The sequence below is a fragment of the Phasianus colchicus genome, chromosome 6 (genome assembly GCF_987193195.1).
Source record: "Phasianus colchicus chromosome 6, bPhaCol1.hap1.1, whole genome shotgun sequence".
NCBI classification, from domain to species: Eukaryota; Metazoa; Chordata; class Aves; order Galliformes; family Phasianidae; genus Phasianus; species Phasianus colchicus.
The window spans coordinates 24,879,133-24,902,756 of NC_143441.1; the positions used below are offsets into that span (position 1 = coordinate 24,879,133).

The 23,624-nt window shown below is 34.7% G+C and overlaps 1 protein-coding gene across 2 annotated transcripts in view; it reads right to left on the reverse strand.

Moving 5' to 3' along the window:
* The window catches only part of AHR (aryl hydrocarbon receptor), a 57,787-nt gene that overhangs the window by 17,524 nt on the left and 16,639 nt on the right, over positions 1-23,624 (reverse strand). For both annotated transcript variants that reach the window (XM_031590061.2, XM_090142721.1), the window contains exon 3: positions 2,250-2,362. In XM_031590061.2, coding sequence (XP_031445921.1) covers positions 2,250-2,362 — 113 coding nt within the window. The remainder of the gene's footprint in view (positions 1-2,249; positions 2,363-23,624) is intronic.

Below are 23,624 nucleotides of genomic sequence, written 5' to 3' on the forward strand. Positions count from 1 at the left end.
GGCTCCTTGTTCAAAGTCACGCAAAGGACATTTATCTGAACTCCAAATCAATATGGTTCATGGCAATTGTTGTGATAGCAAACAGAACATTTGTGACTTGGCAGCTCATCTGAAAGGTGCTGATTTACTTCTATGGATTTCAGTCAAGATTTAACAAAAGGCCGTCTCGAGAGACTGAATTAAGTATGTTGTGCCACTTAATTTCCTCAGCTGCATTCAAAGTTGAATTTGGCCAGCATACCAAAAAAATATTTTAAAAACTCTTCATTATGCAAAATTATCGTAACTATTAGCAAATGTAAAGTAAGTGAAAGATATTCTACTTATTACTGTAACAACATAGTAGTATATTTTTCTTATGAAACAGCATTATTTATTCACAATCATTAACCCATGTGGCACCATAATATGGTAACCACCACAGCTGCTTTTCTGTATTGTGCAGGGATATGGTTTTACTATTTCTTGTTCTACTCATCTAATTAAGACAAGTTAACTATCTGATTAAATGACTGGTGACTTCTGTGTAAAGTAAGTACACGTGATGCAATGAATAAAATTTCTGAGAAGAGCTCCAATTTAATTTGTAGACACTTCTTAACTTATCCTCACTCATCATCACAAGCTTTTTAAAACCTCCTTATTTCAGTTTAGCGAATTCTATCTCAAACCAGTATTAACTTATAAAAAAGTCTGAAACAGTGAAGCCAATCCAAGACATCCTGAGGTTCAAAGTGTCTCAGAACAGTTACATAAAATCCTTGAGTTCGATAAAGTTCATACCAATCCCAAAGGAGTAGGAAAACTGCAACGGCAGGTGCTTGTGTCCTCCACTGACCTACTTTGCAGTGGATTTCACCTCAAGTGATTGATATAAAACTTCTGTGAACTGTACAGTGTCTAATCCTGTGCCACATGTTAAAATTACTTATTCTGCTCTGTTTCATTCAAAGCCAAAGAAAGATTCTTCATCCGATCAGTGAAAAATGGTTCCTTTACCTGGAATTCAATCACATTTTATATGGCTCTGTCAGACATTTCATTTTGAGGCTGTTACTGCAGAAATCAGATACCTTAGGTAAGCCTGTAAACAATAGGTTTTTTTTTTTTTTTTCCTCCAGATATCTATGACAAAGCATTGCTAGAAGTTTCTTAAAATATGCAGGTATCCACCGTATGTCAATAAACCCAGTACTGATTTTTATGGAGCTTTTAGCAAAATCTATTCCTAAAGTAATTATCCCTGGAGTTTAATGAAATTTCTCATTGATTTTATTATTTCAGAGCATTGGAGACTATATTTCTGCTTATACAAAAATACTCTCATTACTCCTAAGTACCAAGGCAACTGCAAAATTGTTCATTAAAGTGCTTTAAAAAATTCTTAGCGGCTGAAAATTCCACTCGTGTATTATATTATAACACTACAAGACTATGCACCTAAATTAACATTTTGATATAATTTAAAGTAATTTTAAGGGATATATGACTTAATTTTAAGGAGGGAACACTAATGCATTTGATCTCTGCTTCTACCATATGTTGAATTGGTAAGAAAATGAGTTTCATATTGGAAAGTAAAGATATCTCAATTTTCTGTTTGGTATAAATGAGATAAAAAGGCAATGAGCAATGAACAAGGTAGTATATATTCATACCACCTATGCAAAGAATAGAGAATAAAAAGGAAACATTCATCAGCAGCAGCATATGGAAATAAAAGTGATGAAAAAGCTCCTGAACTTAGGCAAAAGACAAGACAGTTACTATTATTTACATCTTATGGATACTCCATATCTTCTACGTAATTCCCATCTTCATCACTTAGCTTCTTACATTCTCTAAGAAAAGTCTACCTGCTTCTTCATTCTCATGAATGACTTTTTGAAGTGTAAAATATTTAACAAATCAAGAAATTCAGTTAAGAAGTTCAGTTAATTTATTTACTCCCAAGGGACTAGAATTTATAGTAATAAATATAAATATCTATTTTGTTTTCACATTGGAAAGCCTTTTGTTACAGCACTTCCATCACAGAAGTGATGGAACTACCATGGACACTACCCCAACAAACCAACAACCATAATTTTAAATTAAAGAAAATGAGGCAATCTGACAACAGGAAAACATCCTTTTTCTATTTCACTAGTGAATAAATAGTATGATAGTCTAACATTATTATTTTAATTTAAATGGACGCATAATAGATCCTGTCAACGGCCTACAGGCAGATCCACCACAAAACATACCTGCAGTAAGAGCTCTCCTTCCAGGATCTGCATCCCCTCTCCAAGTTTTCCTGTTCTGTTTTCCTGAATGCCATTTCTTTCTAGTATTGTAGAGTTTGAAGATTTTAATGCAACTATAAAAAAAGAAAAGAAAAAAGTCTGAGTGATCTTTGGAAGGCTCACCAGAAATTCATGCAACTTTGTGTAAGAAGAAAAGATATTTTAAAAATGATTATGAAGTCAATCTAATAGAAGACCTCTATTTCAATGTCAAGATTTTTTCATTACTTTTAAAGATAGCGCACCTAGATTCTATTACATTTTCACAACAAAATCAGCATTAGGGAACTCAATAAAAATCTATTCCCCCCCCCCCCTTTCTCCCTTTCTCCTCCATACTACAAAGTGTACTTGCAGTTTGTCACTCTTCTTTATACAGGACATTTTTGTTTCCATACAATCACCTCAAACGGCATAACAATAATCCTGCTTTAAAATTACATTACAAATAATTTCACTAATCAGATTTCAGAAATCTGACTATGGCACCTCATATAACAGCCTACTCTAAATCTGAAGCTCCATTCGGAGAGAGGAAGGAGACACACAGGAACCCTACGTGCATATTACACATTAAAGAAAACATTAAGTAAAGAAAGCCATAATCATGCTTTACCATTACAAAGCTAAAAATAAGGGCTTTTTCCCTTCTTTCTTATCAAATTTAAATTTTAACAGTTTAAATAATTAAGCAAACTTTCCAATTTCATCTAAACTACTTCAACTAATAACTGCAATTCAAGTAACAAAAAAACAAACTTAATGGGTAAACAAACAAAGAACAACAACAACAATAAAAATGAACTGATTAATGCGCCAGGAACTAATGTCTGAAATTAAATCCTTAATGTTCTTCCTACTAGATAGACAAAAAGTCCTGTAATAGGCTACACAGAATTGAAATTGCAAATTAATTTCTCACACAAGTAGTTGAAAGATTGTGTAATATTTTTTCCTCTAATTTATTTTAAAAATACATACAGAACATTTACTAAAACCCCCTGAAGTCCTCTGGCAGAAGAAAATCTATTATATGATTAATTTACATTATATGCTTATTGAGAAGCTGTGGAAGTTCCATGTAGAGACTATACACAGTTACACCAACTTGCTGAAGTGAAAATAATAAAATGAGGGGGATGAATTACAGATGGTTATAACTGAGCAATGTCCTGCTCTGAATCAGAATCAATTCACAGAGCCATAGGGCATACATACAGTATGGTCTATACACTGTTGTGGCTACATTCATCACTGTTGGCAACGCATGCACAGTTACATATTAACTTCACATGCTCTGATGAACTGGAACCTAAGCCTTTTCCAGAAATCAGAAGATGGATAAAAAGCTGCATACAATACAAGATTAAAAATAAAAGGATGGAAAGCACAGCTATACAGAACATTAGAAGAGTACATCTTGATAAAGATATACCATTACATTTCTCTGACAGAAATCACAGGCACACCTGTGGCTGCTAGAAGTCACAGCATGGGCTCCCTGAACACCCACAGATAGGGTGAAGAGACTGCATCACAAGGGATTCTATAGTTTGAGTCTTTGAAGATGCATCACTAAGTGATGCTCTAAAACACCCGCACTTTCAAAGATTTCATGAGGAAAGGATCTGTCATTTATGGGAAGTTTTTAATCATCCTGGTCAAAAATCAATAAAGAATTATCAAATTGAAGTGCATACGTTGCAGACATTCTTCCCTGGTTTTTACAGATTTGCTTCCCATACTCTAAAAGTTAAATGCCATTTAATGGGGAGAAAAAAAAAAAAAAAGAAGAGCTTAGGAGGTATGAGAAAAAGCCGGTTTCACATAGCAAAAAAAACAAAATTAGCTAGATGAAACAAAAATCAGAATTACAGATAGGATTTACTATTCACTTTCACCATTTCTCAAAAAAAAAAAAAAAAAAAGAAAAGAAAAGAAAAAAACAATCCCTTACATTTTGGTGGTAAGAGATTTCCACAGAAATGCAGTATACAAGCAGTGGGAAAAAATAATCTCTGACATAACTACTTCAGGTGTGAAGCTGAACTCAAGCAACTCAGTTCTAGTTATGTCTGCCAAAAGACATATTTCATTTTAAAAATGCATAATTATTTAAGAGAAACAAGTACTAAGCAGTCTTCCTTCTTTCCAGAGAATAACATCCAGTATGAAAAACTGCTTTGGGATATATACTACACTGCATGAGTTCTAAGCAGTGTTCTGAATCAACCATTAATACGAGACAGAAAGACAAATTTCAGGAACTAACTGTTGAGATATTCAGAAATGACTCTGCTATGATGCAGACAACCAGCTCACTTTGATCCTTCTGAAATTTTAGGAATAATAATGCATCTAGTTTCTAAATGACCTTTAAAACTGCATTTCCTTTGATATAAGTCCTTCAAAGCTTTCACTTCTCATGGGAGAACATTCTCAGATTCTTCATCTCTTCAGATAGGTTCTCAAACTAAGAAGCACTGAACATCAACTGTAACTACTCAGCGACTCAATCTGAAACCACACCTACACTGTGAGCAGCAATCAACAAAGTAGCAGAAAATCTTTTTTCCTAGCAGAAGCATAGTAAACAATTCTAGAACAGTGATTTAACTAAATAAATAAATGGTCGGTCATCATTTCAACATGATGCTGATGGTCCTTCAACTGAAGCTCTAGAAGGGGGTGAAAAAGGCCTTTTTCTACCTTCAAACGCTCCATTCTTTAGGGTTTCTATTTGGTATCTGGAACCTACTGATATTCTCTTCCTTCCAGGCAGTCAATTCTGTTCTCAGAGAGAACTTCTGTTATTTCCTCACTTGAGAGTTAGCTGCTTTGATTGAGAGTTAGCTGCTTTGAAGTCCCATCTCCCATATTCTACTGAATTCAGATTACAAAAACGGAAGATCATGCAGTAGCCAATGTTGGCACCCTTGAGTACCTTCAGCAGGAATCCTGGAAACAGGGATTTCTCTTTCTATTTACAAGTAGTTACTACAGCAGAGGATTTAAACTCTGTCACAGGGCAAGCATGACAACACTACCTGTACCAACACTATTGTCTTACAAAATATTCTGTTATCTGGCCAGAGTACAAGAGATGAGCACTGCCGGCAGCGTGTCTCATCGTGTTGGCAATACTAAGTTCAGCCAAGCTGTGTCAAAGCTTGAAAATATTTAACTTTAAAAAAAAAAAAAAAAAAAAGCATTCTTTCAAAGCATCAGAAAGCATAAAAAACCATAATAAATTTAAAAAATTAAAAATTAAAAATTAAAAATTTCTGTGTTAAATGAATAAAGTTTTCCTGACATAAATGAATAAAGTGTACTGCACTTAATGGTGCTCAGCAGTGGAGTCTGCAGAAGTCATTCTCAACTGAAACCTGAGCATTTCCACACCAAACATCTCTTATTATTCTTAAACCAGTGAAGAAAAATGTATACTTTAACAGACTTTCCATTTCAAAATTCACCTGAATACACACTGATTCAACTGTTGTTGGCTGAGATGTTTCAGGAAATCATAGAAAACTATTCTGTATTTAGGATCTTTTCTCTTTGCTACTATTTCTCTCTCAAAGAAAAGGCTTGGCAAAAAATTTTTGAGGAGTCAGGCTAGTTTAATGCAGCGCTGTGCAAAGAAAGGAACAAGGAGACAACATTTTAACTGGGTCTTTTAAGATCATATTGAGACACAAATGATCATTCAAATCTGAATGGAGATCATTTCACTGTTTAGGTGAATGATCTGCTCAAGTCTATAACTGTATTGAAGTAACGCTTGCCTAATATCACAAGCATATCATTAGCACATCAGTCATGCAGTTCTGGAATTTAATCTTAAAGAGCTTCCCAGAACTGCTTTGTATCAAATTTTGGCATAGTTCCCACAATTAGGCCAAACAGGTCAAAGTTTGCGGTCAGAGCCCATTTAGACTGTTTCACAACCTCTCCAGTAGAATTATAAATTCAGCTAGCCTGCTCCAGATTACTTTAACAAACAACAGTTCTCATGAGGGGGGTGGTCTTACTCGCTTCAGTAACAAATACTAACCTCCTGCACAAAGTTCACCAACCAAAACAAGACATTTCTAAAGGCCAGCAGAGCACTACTGAGAAAACTGAGTTTAATATTAAACTTCTGCCTAAATCATTAACATATGCTAAACTGCTTACTGAAGATCCATTTTAAGAGACAGAAAATATTCTCTAACCATGTACCTACGTGCAATCTTTGCAACCTCATCTCCATTACTTAAAATTATATGAAATATTTTGTATCCATTGTGTCTTGAGACCAAAAAAAGAAAATGCTCCAAGCTATTAAGTAATAAAAAGAAAAAACTATGCAATTAAAGATTTTATTTTTTAGAAAGGTGCACTGTTTATGAACTACTGTTTGTAGTTACTACAGAACTACACAGAACAACATTTGTACTAGAGAAGATAAACTGTAGATTTTATTAATAAAACCAACATGCTAAGGACTGCTCTGTACTTATAAATTCAAGATAAACACAATTCAGAATTATCATACTTTTGTGTCTGAAGTTTTAGTTACATTACAGGAAGAAAGAAGATCATCTGTATAGGCTGAAGATACAAGTAAAACGTGTTATTTAAGAAGAAAAAGTTTTCTGTATTCTGCATACTTAAATGTCACATACTTAAAATTTGTATTTCCTATTCCGTCATTTACAAATTCTAAATAATTTTTGAGCTCGCTTTATATTGTTTATTTATATACTGCTAACACCTAATCAACTATTTACTCCACAGGGGAGGAAAAAATACAAAGCAATGTATGGTAGACAATTTATCTTATTTTTTTTCAGAGAAATTCCAGTAACTAAAAGTCACTAAAATTTGTAATTATTCTATAAATACAATAACATTTTGTCATTTATTTGGTTGGATTGCTCTTGCTCTTCTGCCACAAGAGTTTTTACACAATCTGGTTTTTGAAGCAGCATCATTTAGAATACTTATAGATGTTGAATCTTGCAGAAATCCTGCCTAATTTCTGATATCCTGACCTCCATTTATTCTTCCATCTACTAGCAATTAAATCTGAAAGTTTTGATGCATTCTTATGTGAATCAGGATTTTCATTTCTTAACAAATCTAAAGACGAAATTCATTTCTTCCTGGTAAACTGCACTACAATATACAGTACGGCTTATTAATTATAGAAAACCTGATGGATAATAATGTGCATTTTCCATTAGTATCAAAACAATAAAACAAATACATCACTAAAAAAATAATAGTTCTGACACAAACAAGACCAATATATGCAAAGAACAAATTACAAAAGTAGCCAGGAAAGCTAAATGACCACATTTTATAAACAGAAGCAAAATGAAGCTGACATTGCACATCTGTGAGCGACTGGTGTCAGAGCATCTTTTTCCTCTTATGCATGTGAATCTTGGAGATCTTTTCCAACCTTGATGATTCTGCGATTTTATGATTAAGACAATAATGGGCTCAATTTTCAAAGGATACATCTTAAAACAGGAAAATACCATACAGGAGCTGTATATGTTTTGATATTTACATAACAAAATTCAAATTCACGTTAAAAAAAAATTAAAATGGTGACAGAAAATCCTCAAACTCAGAAGATATTGTGATTTGATTCCTGAGCTAATCTTAAGCTAATTTTAAGACATATAAGGATGTCCACAAATTTAGAGTAAGCAACTGAAAGAACCTATGAGCCATGGGAGACGTGTATTTCTTCATCTGGCCCCCAGGAAATCACTCCTGGCTCAAGAGAGAGGCAATACCACGAGGCAATGTCACAAGAGGATAAACAACGTCACTGTGAACACATTCAAACAAGCATTATTAGGTTATGGCTGGTGAAGGAGACTGAGGGGAAAAAGCACGTGTACTGAAGTTTTAACAGGAGAGATGAAGGGGGGGGGGAAGGAAAAAAAAAAAACAGACAAACAGAAAAGGGTAAAAAATAAGAGGACAAAGAGTCTAGAGTCTGGGAATTCCGAGTGTTTACACCAACTGAGGTACAGATACAGACTGCCTACTGATGTGTACAAATCTCTAGAAATCACACATTTCTAGCCTGCAATTCAGATTTTGTGCCAGCGTTACAAATTGGATTTACTTGGTGCCACAAATCAACTGTTTAAATGACGACAGTCCTATGCATGAGCACTTCTGAATTTTCAGTCATCCAGAACTTTCCAGTTTAGCCACAGCTCAACCCAAGTAAAATGCATACTCATCAGTTGTACAGTCAGAGCAGACAGAGCACAAGTCTAGCCATCTGTGAGGACATCTGAAGCAACAATAAATTTTCTTTAAATTTTCTAAGGGAGGAAGAAATGCAGTGTTTACTCCAAACCGCTTATGCTAGGAAGGTTAATATATATCTCTATCTGAAAGTAGCACTAAAAGTGCCCGAATACAAGAGGAACATTTAGGGGGTGCAATCGAAGCAACTATTAAAATAAAGCTCTATTTGTTTGCTACACTAAACAGAATGATTTATACTTTCAGTACTATCAGAATAAAGATTCCAATACTGAGGTTCTACTAAGAATTACCCTCGAATGTTCTGTAAAACATCGATGAAAACAAACACAGGAAACAACAAAAAAAAAAAGGTAAATATTTTGCCAGTGTTGCACTGAAATTACTAAAATACAGCTACAGAAATTCTCAAGGGGTCTCTGTACTTATCCTTCAGACAAGTCTTCATACATATTTTACACTCAACAACAGAAAAGCGAAAAAGCAACACACGTTACTTGAATCGCTGCAGGAGTCTAAAATACTCTCTTCATTGTAATCAATATCTAATCAATACACAAGAGGAATAAAGATAGCACATGACATTTTCTTCAACATAAAGTGTACCAATTTTCAAGTTTGTGATATGTCAGATTAAACTAACAAAATTAATGCAATTTTAAAATGACCTCAGATTTCCCTCATTATAGAAAAAAAAAAAAAAAAAGTCCAGCAAGCAAAACACTATTTTCCAGTTATCTGTGATCAAACACTAGGCTTAAATAATTTACCACAAAAGCTATTTTTAACATAAGGAAATCTGTTGCTTGCTCTTTCAAAACTGACACCTCTGTGAGTTCAGACCAATGCTACTTGATTTCCAGATCTATGACAAGGATACATTTCTAATGCTTAGAGTTATAAATCATGAGAGACAAAAAGTTGGCAAGACTGTCACCTTTTTTTCTTGTCTAAACTTATATCAAATTTCACTGGCCAAACTCAAAGGGAGTTGTGAATTTCCCAGAAATTACAGTTTGGGATCACAAGATTATTCATGAGACAGTGAGTTTGCTGTTTTGTATATAAAAATATATTGATGCCTGATAAAATTTACCAACATAAACAACAAACAGAAGCAGAAGAACCTTTTACAAGATTTCAAAACCCTTCTGTATACCCTCTGCTTATAAGTCTTCTTATCCAGGAATACTGTTACATTAATATTTTCTGTTTTTAGTCTAGTTTTCATATGCTGTATTTGAATACATATTAATGTACATACGGTATCTCTAAAGCAAGATTTACCTCCAATTGTTATATCATTTAAATAATTTAATTGAATGGCATATCTGCAGAAGGAGTTCATACAAATGCAGAACAACATTTTGAAAGGTCTTAAAATATCATTAGGCGAACCAAGTTTGTAACTTATTTGCTGTTTACTATAAGCAGTTACATGTTTACTGAGCTACTATAAAACTCATTTAAAATAAGAGATATATTTTAATAGTTGATTGTACTGAGAAGCCATTGTTCTGTCAAATGCGTAACTACATAGGTAAATACCAAACAGCAGGAAGAATAAAGCCATAAACTCCTCCTTTCTAACACCTGAAATATGGGAAAGCCTCTATTAAAAAGCTTCTGCTCTCCCTCAAGTTCTTTTCTAACTTGCAAGAAGCCTATTAGGAGTGAACCTTAAGCTCTTTCCCTGATGGAAAGCTGAACAAATACCGGCAGGCAGCTGGGCAGGAGCACACCTTACCTTCCCAGTCTATTCAAGAAGAGTTCCACATACAGCAACTTCCTAAACCAAAATGCTGAGAAGATGCTGGATTCCCATTATTGTGCTAGAGAAACATCACAGACTAAATAGTTAAATATCCTTACATGGTGATGCTTTATCTGCAACAGAAAAGTGTGGCATCCAAAGCTCACCTTTTTCAACATTAAGACAGCATTTTAAGGCAGTTTAAGTAAGTTTAAAAAAAAATGAGAAAGGTAATGAAGAGTAGAAAATCTTCTGGTACAGGTTTTCAGTGTATTTATCTTCAGTGCATTTTTCACATGATTACAGATGCTGTTGTGCGGCTTTTAAAGTCAATACAGGACTATAAGTTAAACCATATCACATACTCTGGACAAGTGTGTGTGTGCTCACGCATAAATGAGAGAAGACATGTTGATGAAAAAGAGGAATTTATCAAAAATATGATAAGAAGTTGAGAGGCTGGATGGGTTTGTGGCTCTGACGGAGCCTTCCTGTGCGATGTGGCGGAAGTTATACAGGCACCACATGCTTCATTTCCTTACCTAGAAAACAAGAATCAGAGCACCTCTGACTACAGCAATGCTGCAAGGATAAATATAGGAAAGATCCAGAAGGTCAAACAGATTCTAAAATTGGGAACCTTGGAGAGAGATTATTGTGCCTCATATGAAAGTTACATGAGATAACGCCATGTGGTTGAATACTATTTCTGTATTCACAGGACAGAAAGCTGTGTTGTTTTTTTGTTTTTTTTTACCAAGTTTTAGAAAGTGGAATTATGGAATTACAAGTGCTATACAGCCTGTTGTTATTACGGGCTAGGCTCTTACATCAGCAGAAAACCATGTCCTGTTAATCATGGTCCTAAGGAAGAGGGAAGGATAAGGAAGTGAGGAGCCCTGAGCAAAGGAGACCTGCAACAGAGCAGCATGTTCTCCTCCTTCCACAAGGAGAAACTGAGACAAATAGGACCTTTGCCTCATGTCTCCTGCTCTTCCCAACAGGAATGTGAGGCCTGTCAAGGCTGTCTTAAAGCAGATCTGGAAAGACCTCCCTTCCCAGGCAGAAGTGGACTGATAAAAATAAAAACAGACAAATCACAGCTCTAAGTTTTGTAAAGTTTCTTCATGTATGCTAACATTAGAGGGAAAACATTAATTAATTGAATATATAATAAAAATTATACTTTGAGTTTTAACACACACTTTGCTGCCAGACAACTTATATACTGGCCTTTCAGAAAAGCAACATTTTGAGCAGGAATTGCGTGAAGAATTGAGCAGGAAGCATGTGAAGACAGCCATAGCAAAGATAACACAAAAGTTCAGTTTGTTCAGTAATTTACCGGACCCTTCACCAGTTCCAACACACAGAACTTCTTTTTGCCTTAAAAATACTTGAAAAGCTTTTATACTTTTAAGATTTAAAACTTGACCTAGAGTTTTACTTATGATTTAAATAATCAATCCGTTTAAGACGCTCTCCCCACTAACTCCACACCCTTTCACAGCATACGTTATACCAGTGACAACATAAAATTATCTCAGCACTTTCATTCCAAATTGAAACAATACTCATCTTTATCAAAACATCAAATTATTATCAATAAAACGGCCTGATGAATCTAGGTAAAAAATACTGTTAATACACTGCCTGTGAAGTCAAGACAGATACTTGAACAGTATTCGTTAAGCATCACATTTAATTGACCCAATGATTCACATAAAGAAAGCTCCTGCCTCGAGTAGATTGCCCTGAAGGCCAACCACACAAGAACAAAGGATGAGATCCTATCTCAGATTTCTAGCACAAGATTTCAGTTTCTTGTCTAAGTTTCATTCTTTGTAAGAACTATACAACCTGCATGGACTTGTATAGGGTTTTATTTATTTATTTAAAACTATTTAGGAATATAACTTACTGTGAGAATTTGCCAGCATAGTGGATCTTTCTAAAACTTCACCTTGCTATGGAACTGAGAAAGTACCCACATACTGTTGCAGTACACTGAACTCTCAGCTCCAAATACACAATGTCTCAATTTAGAAGGGATTTCCATCCATTTCCACAGAACGTTAATCCACAGATTTACAGAAGATACAAGCATTTGTTAGTCGAACAAATATACAATTTCACTGTCTGTTCATTTAACACGTTCCATTCTTGTTTGGGAACTCCACATATTTGTATTTCTAAGAAAACTAATAGACATTTGAAAGGCTGTAATTACCATTTCCTCTTGGGGAAAAAAAAAAGAAAAAAAAAAGAAAAAAAAAAAGGTCCTGGGTACATATTCAGCCTTCATTGCAGCTTAAATAAGCTTTAGAAAGTTAAATTGAAATGCAGAATGCCTTAATGGAGACAGCAACATTTTCAGTCACTGCTAAAGAAATTTAAAACTGCAAGGGAACTTCTACTAACCACAAGATTACAACTGACATCAAGCAGGATCTTAAGAACTGCTAGTGCCTCTTCTTTTTTTCTGAAATCATGGTAAGACTCATTTTGCTTTTAGGAACCTCCAAAACACCAGCACAAATTTTATCACATCCAACATATTCCTACACCTTACTATGACAATCATTTCCATCAACTTAAAATATTTTTGCTCACTTCTAAGCGTTGTCCTACCTGGTATGTTCACGGACAGCTATCAGAGCTACTACCCTTCATTTTACCAAGCTAAACATGACAAAATCAGAGTTCTCACTGAAACATATGCTCTCCAGGACTTCTCTACAGCTCTCCCAATTAGAGTAAACATGCAGGGATTGTTTTGTTTTATATACATTTATACACATATACATACAGTTACACAGGGGCTGCTCTGACAGTGATGCTTCCTATTTTATTATGTTTGTCCACAATGTCTGAGGCAGGTGTTGGTCATACAGTAGTAGATGTTGAACCTTCCCATCTATATTCAGTGACATTTTGTTACCATGCAACAGATGGCAGCAGTGGGGCAGCCTGACAGAATGACCTGACATGGCAGTTTGTATGAAGCAAAGGGGTGAAAAGGGAAGAAATTTAATTTCTCCGTGAGGAAAAAATTGCATCCAGTGACATTCACTGACACTTTTTATGGAGATCAAACAGTGGATGCCAGCACAATGATAATTCTGGGTTTTCTGGAACCCAGACAAACTATCAATCTGATCACTACATTACAATGCTGATTGAGCGGAAGGTTCAAATTTCCAGAGTTAGGCCAGAGAAGAAGACATCCTTTCCCCTGCAACATAATTACACCATGCCTTGTTCCAGACTGAAGACCACAGATTACACTGCCAATTTTGGCTGAACTATTCTCCCATATCCATCATATAGTCTGCCTTTGGTAACTTCTGACCTCCATCTGTTTAGGAAAATGAAAGATACACTGTGTGGGCAACATTTTCCTATCAACGATGTCATCATAGCAGCTGTGAAACTAGGTCACCACCACTAGTGCAGTTTGGGTTTGTTTTTTTTTTTATTGTATTTTATCTTTATTTTTTTAATAAGAGCAGCCTGCAGGCTGTTGTTAATTGCTGGTGAAAATGCATAGTTAATGGTGGTGACCACACTGAAAAAATATGTTCTGCACCTGAGAATTTTTTCCATCAAATAATTGTGCTCTTTGCATCTGTTTTATTTTTCATGACATAAATAGGTGTCATCAGTTTCAGAGCAACACGTATGTGTATTTATATATATACCTCTGTGGAGAAAATTATCATCCCATTTTTCAGTATCTGTATATAATACACAATACAATATATACAATATAATTCACACCCGCCACTTTACTACAGAAGAATACCAATCTCTTCTTTCACTTCAGTGAAAATAAGTCCAAGTTGAAGTAATACCTATCATCCTTCATGTTGAAAATTTTGGATCTACACAGAAGAATAAAGAAAAGGTTTCCTAAATTTGAAAGTTAAAATTAGAAGGCAGATTCCCAGCTGGGGTACTAATCACAGAAGACAAGACTAGTCCCAGATCCAGCTGAAAGAGCCATTCAGCTATGCTATAGCTGTTTTTATGAAAAATGCATAAGCTAAATTGAAAACTCAGTTTTGAAAAGACTTGAATTTAATTAACAGAAATCAAAAGTAATTTAACCAGGAGCATGCTGAATTAAATATGACAGCATATTTCTTACTCAGTAAAAAGTGTTCTCTACAGATAAGGCAATAACATCTGTAAGGACAGTTACCCACGTAACGCAAACTGTAATGGAGAGTTAGCATTCACCGTATTGGGCCTCCACAAAGAAAAGAAAAACAGAAACAACCTAAGAGCCAGAATTTTATTTTAGCTTTATTTTAAGTGCTATAATGTGCATACATTTGCTTGTGATGATACCTGCATATTAAGTTTGTTTTTACATAGATTGTTCAGGACCTCACTAAGATAAATGTATTTTGGTTTCTTTGGTGTAAATTCTCAGTTAGAAGTTTGTGCCATGTCTTATCAGGAATACTTGGATTCTTATTAGAGTAACCTCAAATCAATTCATATTTTAATAGTGCCATCTGTTTTTTTTTCTTCCTTTTTTTTTTTTTTTGTAATCTCCTGCCAATACAGCAGAAGATCAAATGAAATAAAATCTAAACATGCGGTTTCACTTATCCTGCCACAAGAAATAACGTTCAAGGTGGCAAAGACAGATTTGTTCGATAATTACGTATTTTTCACTAAATCGTTCCACATGCTTGGAAGATTTGGCATTTCGCCAGGAAAAAAAGCAAAAACATTTCTAGTAGTTGAACAGTTCCTCCCCAAAACTCTTGTCAAGTTATCTCAGTGCAACTGCTCCATAGGTAAAAAGATTCATATTAACTATTTCTGTCTACTATATTTGACAGGAAAAAAATGCAATTCCAGAAATGCATGCACTTTGCTTAAACAATTCAAAATACAATGAGGCAAAAAATGTGCAAAAAATACATTTAGATATACTGTTCATAATTTTGTGTTTCTGGCTCCACCTGCTTTACAAGGGCTTTTGAATTACTAATATTTCTAAATATATTCAATTGAAAGTTGTCGTTAATGGGGAAATATATTTGGTGCAAACGTTGGAAATATTCACTATCTTTGTTAGTTCCACTAATAGGGTCTAGTTTTACCCACAAGTCTATAATAAAAGACACTTGTTTGTATGCTAAAATGTATCTACCTGATTAAAGATTAGTTTTGATAAAACAGGTTGACAACCTATCATTAGTCTTAACATGATAGTGAGGAAAATGCTTAGGCAACAGAGTACAAGAAGATACTGTGCTCTTGAGGGCTCAGAGAGCAAGCATTAATGACAGCAGCACCGCTTCCTTTCTGCATTCCTGGCCTTTGATCAGGAAGAGTCCAAGTTCATCAAGACTTTTAATTTGTGCTTGTAAATTACACCATATTCTGATATTACATTTTTTCCCGCCCAAACATACTGCTGCTGTGAGGTGTTTTGTACAAATTAGTACCAGTTGATTCTGAGCACAGCAAATACTGCAGCTTTATCACCCTGACCTTACAGTACAGCTCGCAGGACCAGCAACGTGGGAATTTTCACTGAGAGCTGTATGCCTCTCCCTTGCTGTCTCTGACACAATGGTACTGTAACATAAATAAATAATTTAAAACTGCCAATCAAAATTCAATGACTTGACCTTTACAAGATAGTTCATTACATAAAAGCAAGTAGAAGAATGCCTCTAGTTCTCCAACAGAGACAAAAAGTTCTTAAAAGAGCTTGGTAGCATTTACATACAAATTCATTTCTGACTGAGTTTTATAAATCTGCAACAATGTTCTACTTATGTCCAACAGCTTTAAAATCACCAAGTATACAACCTTTTTTCTTCATATACACGTGTGACATGGCATCCATGTATAACAGTCTGCTATTAGGGACAGCGTTAGGAAACAGATCTTGTATTCCATTACCTTTACCCAGCTTACTCTAAGATATGCTGCAAATCATTTTCATATGTTTGAATTCATTTGTTCTGTTTGCATTAAATTATATTTGCTAAAATGGGAAAAAAATGTATAATGTAAAAGGAATGGAATGTTTCATAACGCCAGTTTCTACTGCTAACATAGAACACAATATTATAAAGCAAGCATAAGCCTTTGTAATACAGCCTAATTGAACACTAAAAATTACTGCAGTTCAGTTTGATGTATCTGCATTCCAAATCCATACAAAGTTGAGGGAGTCTCATTCTCATCGTATAACAATACAAGAAATAATAGAGAAATAAATTCAGTGTCTCAAGGACCGAAGAAGTTGACTTGTGAAGATAAGAAAGTCATCCAAGACTACCCTCAGCTTTCTTTCCACCTGGAAATGCATATTACTCGTTCTACAACCTGGAGAGCTTTAGTGAGGGATGTATTTGCCTTTAAGCTATGGTAGTCGATAGCATATGGTATTCATGTAAAGAAAAAACAATAGCTCTTCCTTAATATTGTCAGCAGTAGAATGCCGCAACTCAACATTCAAAGCCACCCAAGCTTCAGCCATTTCTCCAAAGCTCAAAAGCTAATGCAAGCCAGAAGCCTGAATCAAGTTTAGAACATACTTAGAAACATCAACTGCAGCATCCTAATTTTGCAAACTCCCTCCATGGATGTTGGATGATATCTGCAAATCTGATGGCTAAAAATTAGAAGTCCCTGAACTCATCATCTATCAAAGAGAGAAGATTACTACTATTTTTCCCCATAAATGTTAACATTCCCTGAAAAGCTCAATTTTTCACTCTTTATGAAACAAACACATTTAATAAAAAAAACCAACCCCACAAATATGGCAAGGGGGTGAGACAGGTTAGTGATTTATATTATTTACCAATTTAGGAAGACTGAAACTGAGTACTTGTCTCCAGTTATGTGGTGCATACATGTGTAAACTACACAGTTAGTTGAAATCATGACTTCTGACTGCTCTCTCGGGTAAGTGCAAAAGGACATTAAAATACATATTCTGATGATGATTATGCTGGTATGCAGGCAGAAAAAGGTACTGACTTGTACAAAGCTAAAACAACCAGTGGAAAAGTCATGGTCTATTTGCACAAAGCATATCCAGAACATCTGAAATAAAGTATTGTTCAGTCTCATAAAAGAAAGACACTAGACTGCCAGGAATTCCTTCTTCATGAAAGCTTGGTGTTCTAGGTGATGTTTTTAAAAAAAGTTACTACATTGCTATGAACTTTTTTAGACTACTTCTAGCTTTAGCACCAAAAAGTTATTAAAAGTAGTATCTGTAGTACCAGATTTGTTTTCCTGCATGAAGGGCTGTGAAAACTACAAATATTTTCTTCTCAAACATAACACTATTTAACTTAATTTGCCAATTTAACTTGGCTTAATTCAAGATGAATTACAAATAAACGTAGATAGAGTTCAATAACGCACTTCTTAATAACCATAAGAGGAACTATGGGTGTTTAGTCTAGTTAGTACTGTAGTAACTGAACTTTTTGCTTTTATGTGCCAAACAGCATTTTCATCCTTAGATTCCAGTGCCAAGAAAATCTACTATTTCATTCCAAACGTTTAGCAGTAATACACCAACTATACATATATAAATATAAAGCTGCCAATTTTGCTGAACAAATTCAAATGACAAAATACTTGACATCCGACCTGTTTCCTGGAAGCAACTTACCCTGCAAACAGCACAGTAAAATATTTCAACTACTATAAGCAGCTCATAAAACTAAAAATCAAATTTGGGTATAGCATCCAATTAGAATTATTATTGTTGCAAGACAAAAATAATAAAAATATTCTTTTACAAAATCATTTATTTTTTGCACCTTCTAGCTCCATTTTTCTTAAATAGGTAATATACCTCAACAAAGTGTTAAAGTGGGATGACAGTTAAAACCAACTGCAAATTTAAATCCGAAGTTCGTGGTTCATTATCACATTTTCAGAAAGGAGACAAACATGTAATTTCAGAGAAAAATGGAAAAAGATGTGGCAGCGATGTTACACAAGCTTACTGCACTGGCTGCTAATTTACCAGATTTTGAAATTAGTTTTTGAATTACTGGAAAACAAGCAAATATAACTTAAGTGTAAATCCACTGTGGTTATTATAAATGTCTTGAGAGGAAAAGAGTTTGTGGCCTTAATATGCATCTTAATATAATAAATATACCGTCTTAAGGAATTTTAATTCTCTTGGTTGATTGTTTATTAAAAAAAGTAGCATTCAGTGAAATGCCATTACAGTTTTAGTGACTTGGTTGCTAGTGATTACAATGATGAAATTGCAAAGAAAAACATAAAGCTATCAGAATATGGAACAAGCAATTCCCTAGACATCTTGCAGATGCTGCCAAATAAGCTACAACCTCTGTTAGGCATTAAGTTACTAATTAAGGGAGATGTAATTCATCTCACAGTGGTGACATTGAAAGTGATAAGCTTGACTGCTTATCTTTCCAGAGAACCTTCTATGTATCAATAGGCCTGTAGCATGCCTACAGGCACCCTGTGGTAGTGTCTCCATTTTAAGCCTCAAACTTGGAGTTCAAATTCTTGATGAACCTCAAGAGAGGTCCTCATACCATCACCAGACTTCTTTCTCTGATGGAACTAAACAGAAAGGAGAAATTCTGGCCATGACATAAGAAGTCAGTAAACAGTACTGTACAGACTGGAATTCTCTGTAGGGAAAGATGAAGACCTACCCAGATGCCTGCTGGGCAGGTCATAAAGCACACTGATAGAAGGCATAGTTTGGGGAAAAGAAAAAATACTGAGGCAATTCCTCTTAAATTCTCTTGAACTTTCTGTTTAGATCAATATGGCTCTAATACAAAGTTTAATAAGGCTGTGGGCATGGAGTTGGTTAATGCAACCAAAAAATCTTCTGAATACTTGTGACATACTTCAAGTATGGAAATATTTACATAGAGCATAAATTCTCATGTTTTATTTTCATCCTGAAAGAAACGTGACCCACTTTATGAAAGACAGCAATTGTAGGCTTGGAGGCCATTACCAAATTAAAGGGAAACAGATCTTTCTCCAAAATGATCTCACATAGAGAAGACCTCATGCAGTTTTCAGTAGCACATGATTTTGAACAGCACTGAAAGATTGCAAAGGCCTTGTTGTTCTGAGATGGATTTAAAGTAGTAATGATTAATGAACAATTCAACCTAACTATACTTTTATTGCAAATATCAACTAGTATATCATTTGAATCTGGCCTCTTCCACCTTATTTCCCTCCCCATTGATTTCCACTGATGATGCTTAAATCTATCTATATGTTCACTGGGAAAGAAGAGGCAAAAATAAAATATGGCTACATTCCTGCTCGGGACACTTACAAGTTTAAACTGAGAAAGTAAGGTAAATAAGGTAAAATGCTAAAAGAGATGCAGGGTCTCAGTCCTTCCTCATCAGACTGGTTGCTAACTGTCAGGTACCAAACCTCAGACAGGAAGCAGCAAAAAATAGGCAACCAGCAGACAATGGATAATCTGCTCTCATTCTTGCACTCCAGATAGTTTTCACAGTGTCTTAATTTAAAAAAAACCTCTCTCTAAAAGGCAACAGCCTTTCAGATGTCTTTGTCAGCACTGAAGATTCTAGCAAGAAACAATGATAATGAAATAAAATGCTTTGTAAATGAATCTGATGGAACAATGCCATTGAACCCAATTTTCTGAATTATACCTAAGTCATCAACATCTGCTAGCATAAAGAAAAATCTAAAATAGGGTTTGGGTTACTAGGGACAGAAGTGAGGAGTAAATGACCAAGAGAGATGAGTAGGTTATGGATAATTGTAGCACAGGCACAATATCCCAGTATACAATCAAAACTCAGAGTGGTGTTAGAAATTTGACCACACCTTCATATATAAACATGGCAGAGTCATCTGAGCCCACCTGCTCCAGAAAAGAAACACATTTCATGATGTGAGGCACTCCTCAGCCCTGCTACCTGCCGCATCACACACTCAGTACTTCTTGAAACCATGCCCCAACTTTTGATTCTGAACACATACCTGGTCATATTTTATGAACAGGCAGCACAAATCTATTTGGTGAAGGATAATCTATTTGCACACACATAAATACTCTCTCAAGTATTTTTTATTCTTTTGCAAAAAAAAAAAAAAAAAAAAAAAAGCTTTTTATTATTCAGGAAAATTAACCGTTAGTTGGCCTGTTCAGCAAAACAAGAGGCTTGTTGTTTTTTTCCTTTAGCATGCTCCCACTACTGTGGGAAGCAGAAATCATCTGAGAAGGAAACCACCTTGCATAACATTGTACTCAGAAGTCTGAGTAGTCAGCCACAGCTTTTTCTTTTTCCAGTTCTCAATCAACATTTCTGCTTGTATCACTAGTACTAAAGTTTAAAATAGTAACGGAAACGCCTTATCGACTGAAACTGACTAATGACATTTTTTTCCTTCTGCTATGGTTTGAGAGAAGCAAATACCTATTTTGCTCTTCAGATCTGAAGCAAGTTCAATGTTTAAGTGCTGTTTTTAAAATATCTTCAAAGTATGCAAGCCAGACTAAACGCAATTGGAAAGTTATAAGCAACAGTAATGACTTTTTACCCTTATTTTTTATAACTAATTCTATTTTCAACACCTTACGTTATATCCTATTCCTCTATTTAAAATATCAAAAGAAGGACAGTGAATCAAGATGGTCTTTCTTATATTACAGAGCATATGATGTTAATCAATCTAGCTGACTTATACAAAAATGCCTGCTGTGTCCACAGAGCAAAATGCTTTCCAAAATGTAACTGGCAGAGTAATTGGATTATTCACCCTACAATATTACACTCACAGTAAAAGTTTCTTTTAAAAGCTACAACAGTAGCTTTGCATTCTTAAACATAGCCTGACTTTTAGGGCTGAAGAAATAAGTTTTAAAAGCCCTTTACATGATGAGGACACTAGAACCTAGAATATTTTCCTAATGCTATAAAGATATAAAAAACTGTTTTAAAAACTTAAAACCTAAGAACTTGAAATTTAACCTGTATATAACTTTCCTCAACTTTCATAGTACATTTTTTTCTGCATCATTCCTAAAATGCAGCATAGCAAGCCCTGAACTGTTGAAGTGTTTTTCTTAAGATTGTTATGAAATGAAAAATAAAATTTAAAAACACCTTATGTCAAAGATCTGAAAAGCCATTATATGCAACCAAATTGCTCACAACTTGATCAGGCTACAACCATCTCAAGCTCTGCTACATGAGATGGCTAAAATTCATTATTAAAAAAAAACTTTCTTGCTTTACTTTCATTGCTTTTTAAAAGAACGAGTAACAATATTATTCAGTGTGGAATGTTAAGTGTTTATGCAGTACCTCCTTTACAAAAGGAGGACATATCTTCAGTTGCCACAAAGTGGTACTTAGCACACTGCTATGTTTTCTTAAGTAGAAGGAAAATCAACAACTAAGTTGAATATATTTTTTCTTAAGTGACTAACTGAGTGATGCTGAACTTAGTTCACAGCATGCTAATTAATCACTCTAGAAACATCATGCTAAGTCAATAAGCATCTACCTCCAAAAATGAGAATTCAGTGAATGCTTTTGGAACAGTTAGTCTTCGTTCACACAAACACTTACAGTAACTAGAGCAGATGTTTCCACATTGGTATGTGAGATGCTTCAAAGTTATTTTATCTGTGCAGTTGGTATCAGTAGCCATAGATCCTGACTTGAGGAAAAAAAAAAGTAATAAAATCCGAAGCCGTCACAACACTACGTAGTACAATCTTATCCTCTTCAAAGCCTACAAACACTTGCATGCTTCTTGTTTAGAATACTTTCACTGCACTCCCAAACTGGGAGACAAATGAGATTTACTGGGAGTGGATAGGCAAGCAGCCATTTTTGAGGAACAGCGAGAAGGCAAATATTCCTTATCCTATAACATAGCCTAAGTTGTTACGGTGCTTGTCTAAGGTGCTCATTGATAAATCCTGTCAAGGAATTTCTAAGTCTCTAATGCATCAGCACTCATTTTCCTCGAATTAAATTAGAGCCTGAGCAAATGAAATAGCTGAGAAAAAACAACTCTCAAAATGGCTACAAATAACATTCCTATAAGGTAGCAGAACAGCAATTAGCACACAGTGCTCTTATGGCTAGCCAACTGCAACTGGTCACTTGATGTCAGAAATTTAGTTCAGAGTTTCTATTTATTTATTAAAAACCATCTATATGGAATAAAACTTCTTTCTTTTGCTTTTATCAATTACTTTAAAACAGAAAAGTAAATTGCAGGAAATAAGCAGTTATTCAAATACATCAACTCTCACTTAGGCTTTGAAGTTTAACAACCACACACCAAACCATGCACTGCTTGTGGTTTCAACACTTGGAGGCAATGAACTCTTGTTCCGTTCCTATCAAAAAGGAGTCACCTGCTGAATCACCCAAACCATAACCTGATATACACATTTCCTCTGATGTACTTCCCATTCAATTACTTGTCTGGGTACATCTTCCTTGGTTGTACAGGATAAATAAAAACAATAATAAATAAAAACACATAGCAAATGGAGATGTATGCCTGCAAATAGTAACGTACCATTAGGCTTATTCACATGATACTGCTTTTAGCCACAAAAAGGGAAAAGGAAGGAAAAAAAGTTTACTAAATTATTAGATGTGAGAGATGTAAAATCAAAGACAAAGCAGTGATTTACTTCTTTCTGGAATTAGATCAAAGGAAAAATGAGCAAAAATTCACAAAAGTACCTGTCCACCACATCTTTGTATTTTTGCACCTCTAAATCTTAAAACAGTTTATTTCTCCTCTCACTTCCCCCCCCACCCCACGCTTTGGAAAAATTAAAAGCTTATATCCCTAAAGCTAATCAGATATTTTCTTTTGTTTAAAAATAATGATTCATTATACTTCTGATTTATCACTTAAGTAGAAAATGACAATTAGCAAAACAGATTTATGTATTTTTAATTAAATTCCAAATTCTGAAACAGATGACTGAACTCAGCTAAGTAAGTCTTTTTGAAGTATCTGCTTTCTTAGTTTTGTGCACTAATAATCCCTTTTTTGGACCTTGGACCTGGCACACAATGTTTAACTTAGATTTTCCTTATTATTATTTTTTTTAATAAGTAGTGGATATGGAAGCCTTAGTCTTGCCTTCATCCAATTGATAGATCAATGGAAATCACATAGAACTTTGCCTGGGGAATTCCTGTATGCTTTTAACTGAATAAAAAGAAATGGTCAATTACATTTCATATCATACTATGTAACCAGATAGCTCAATT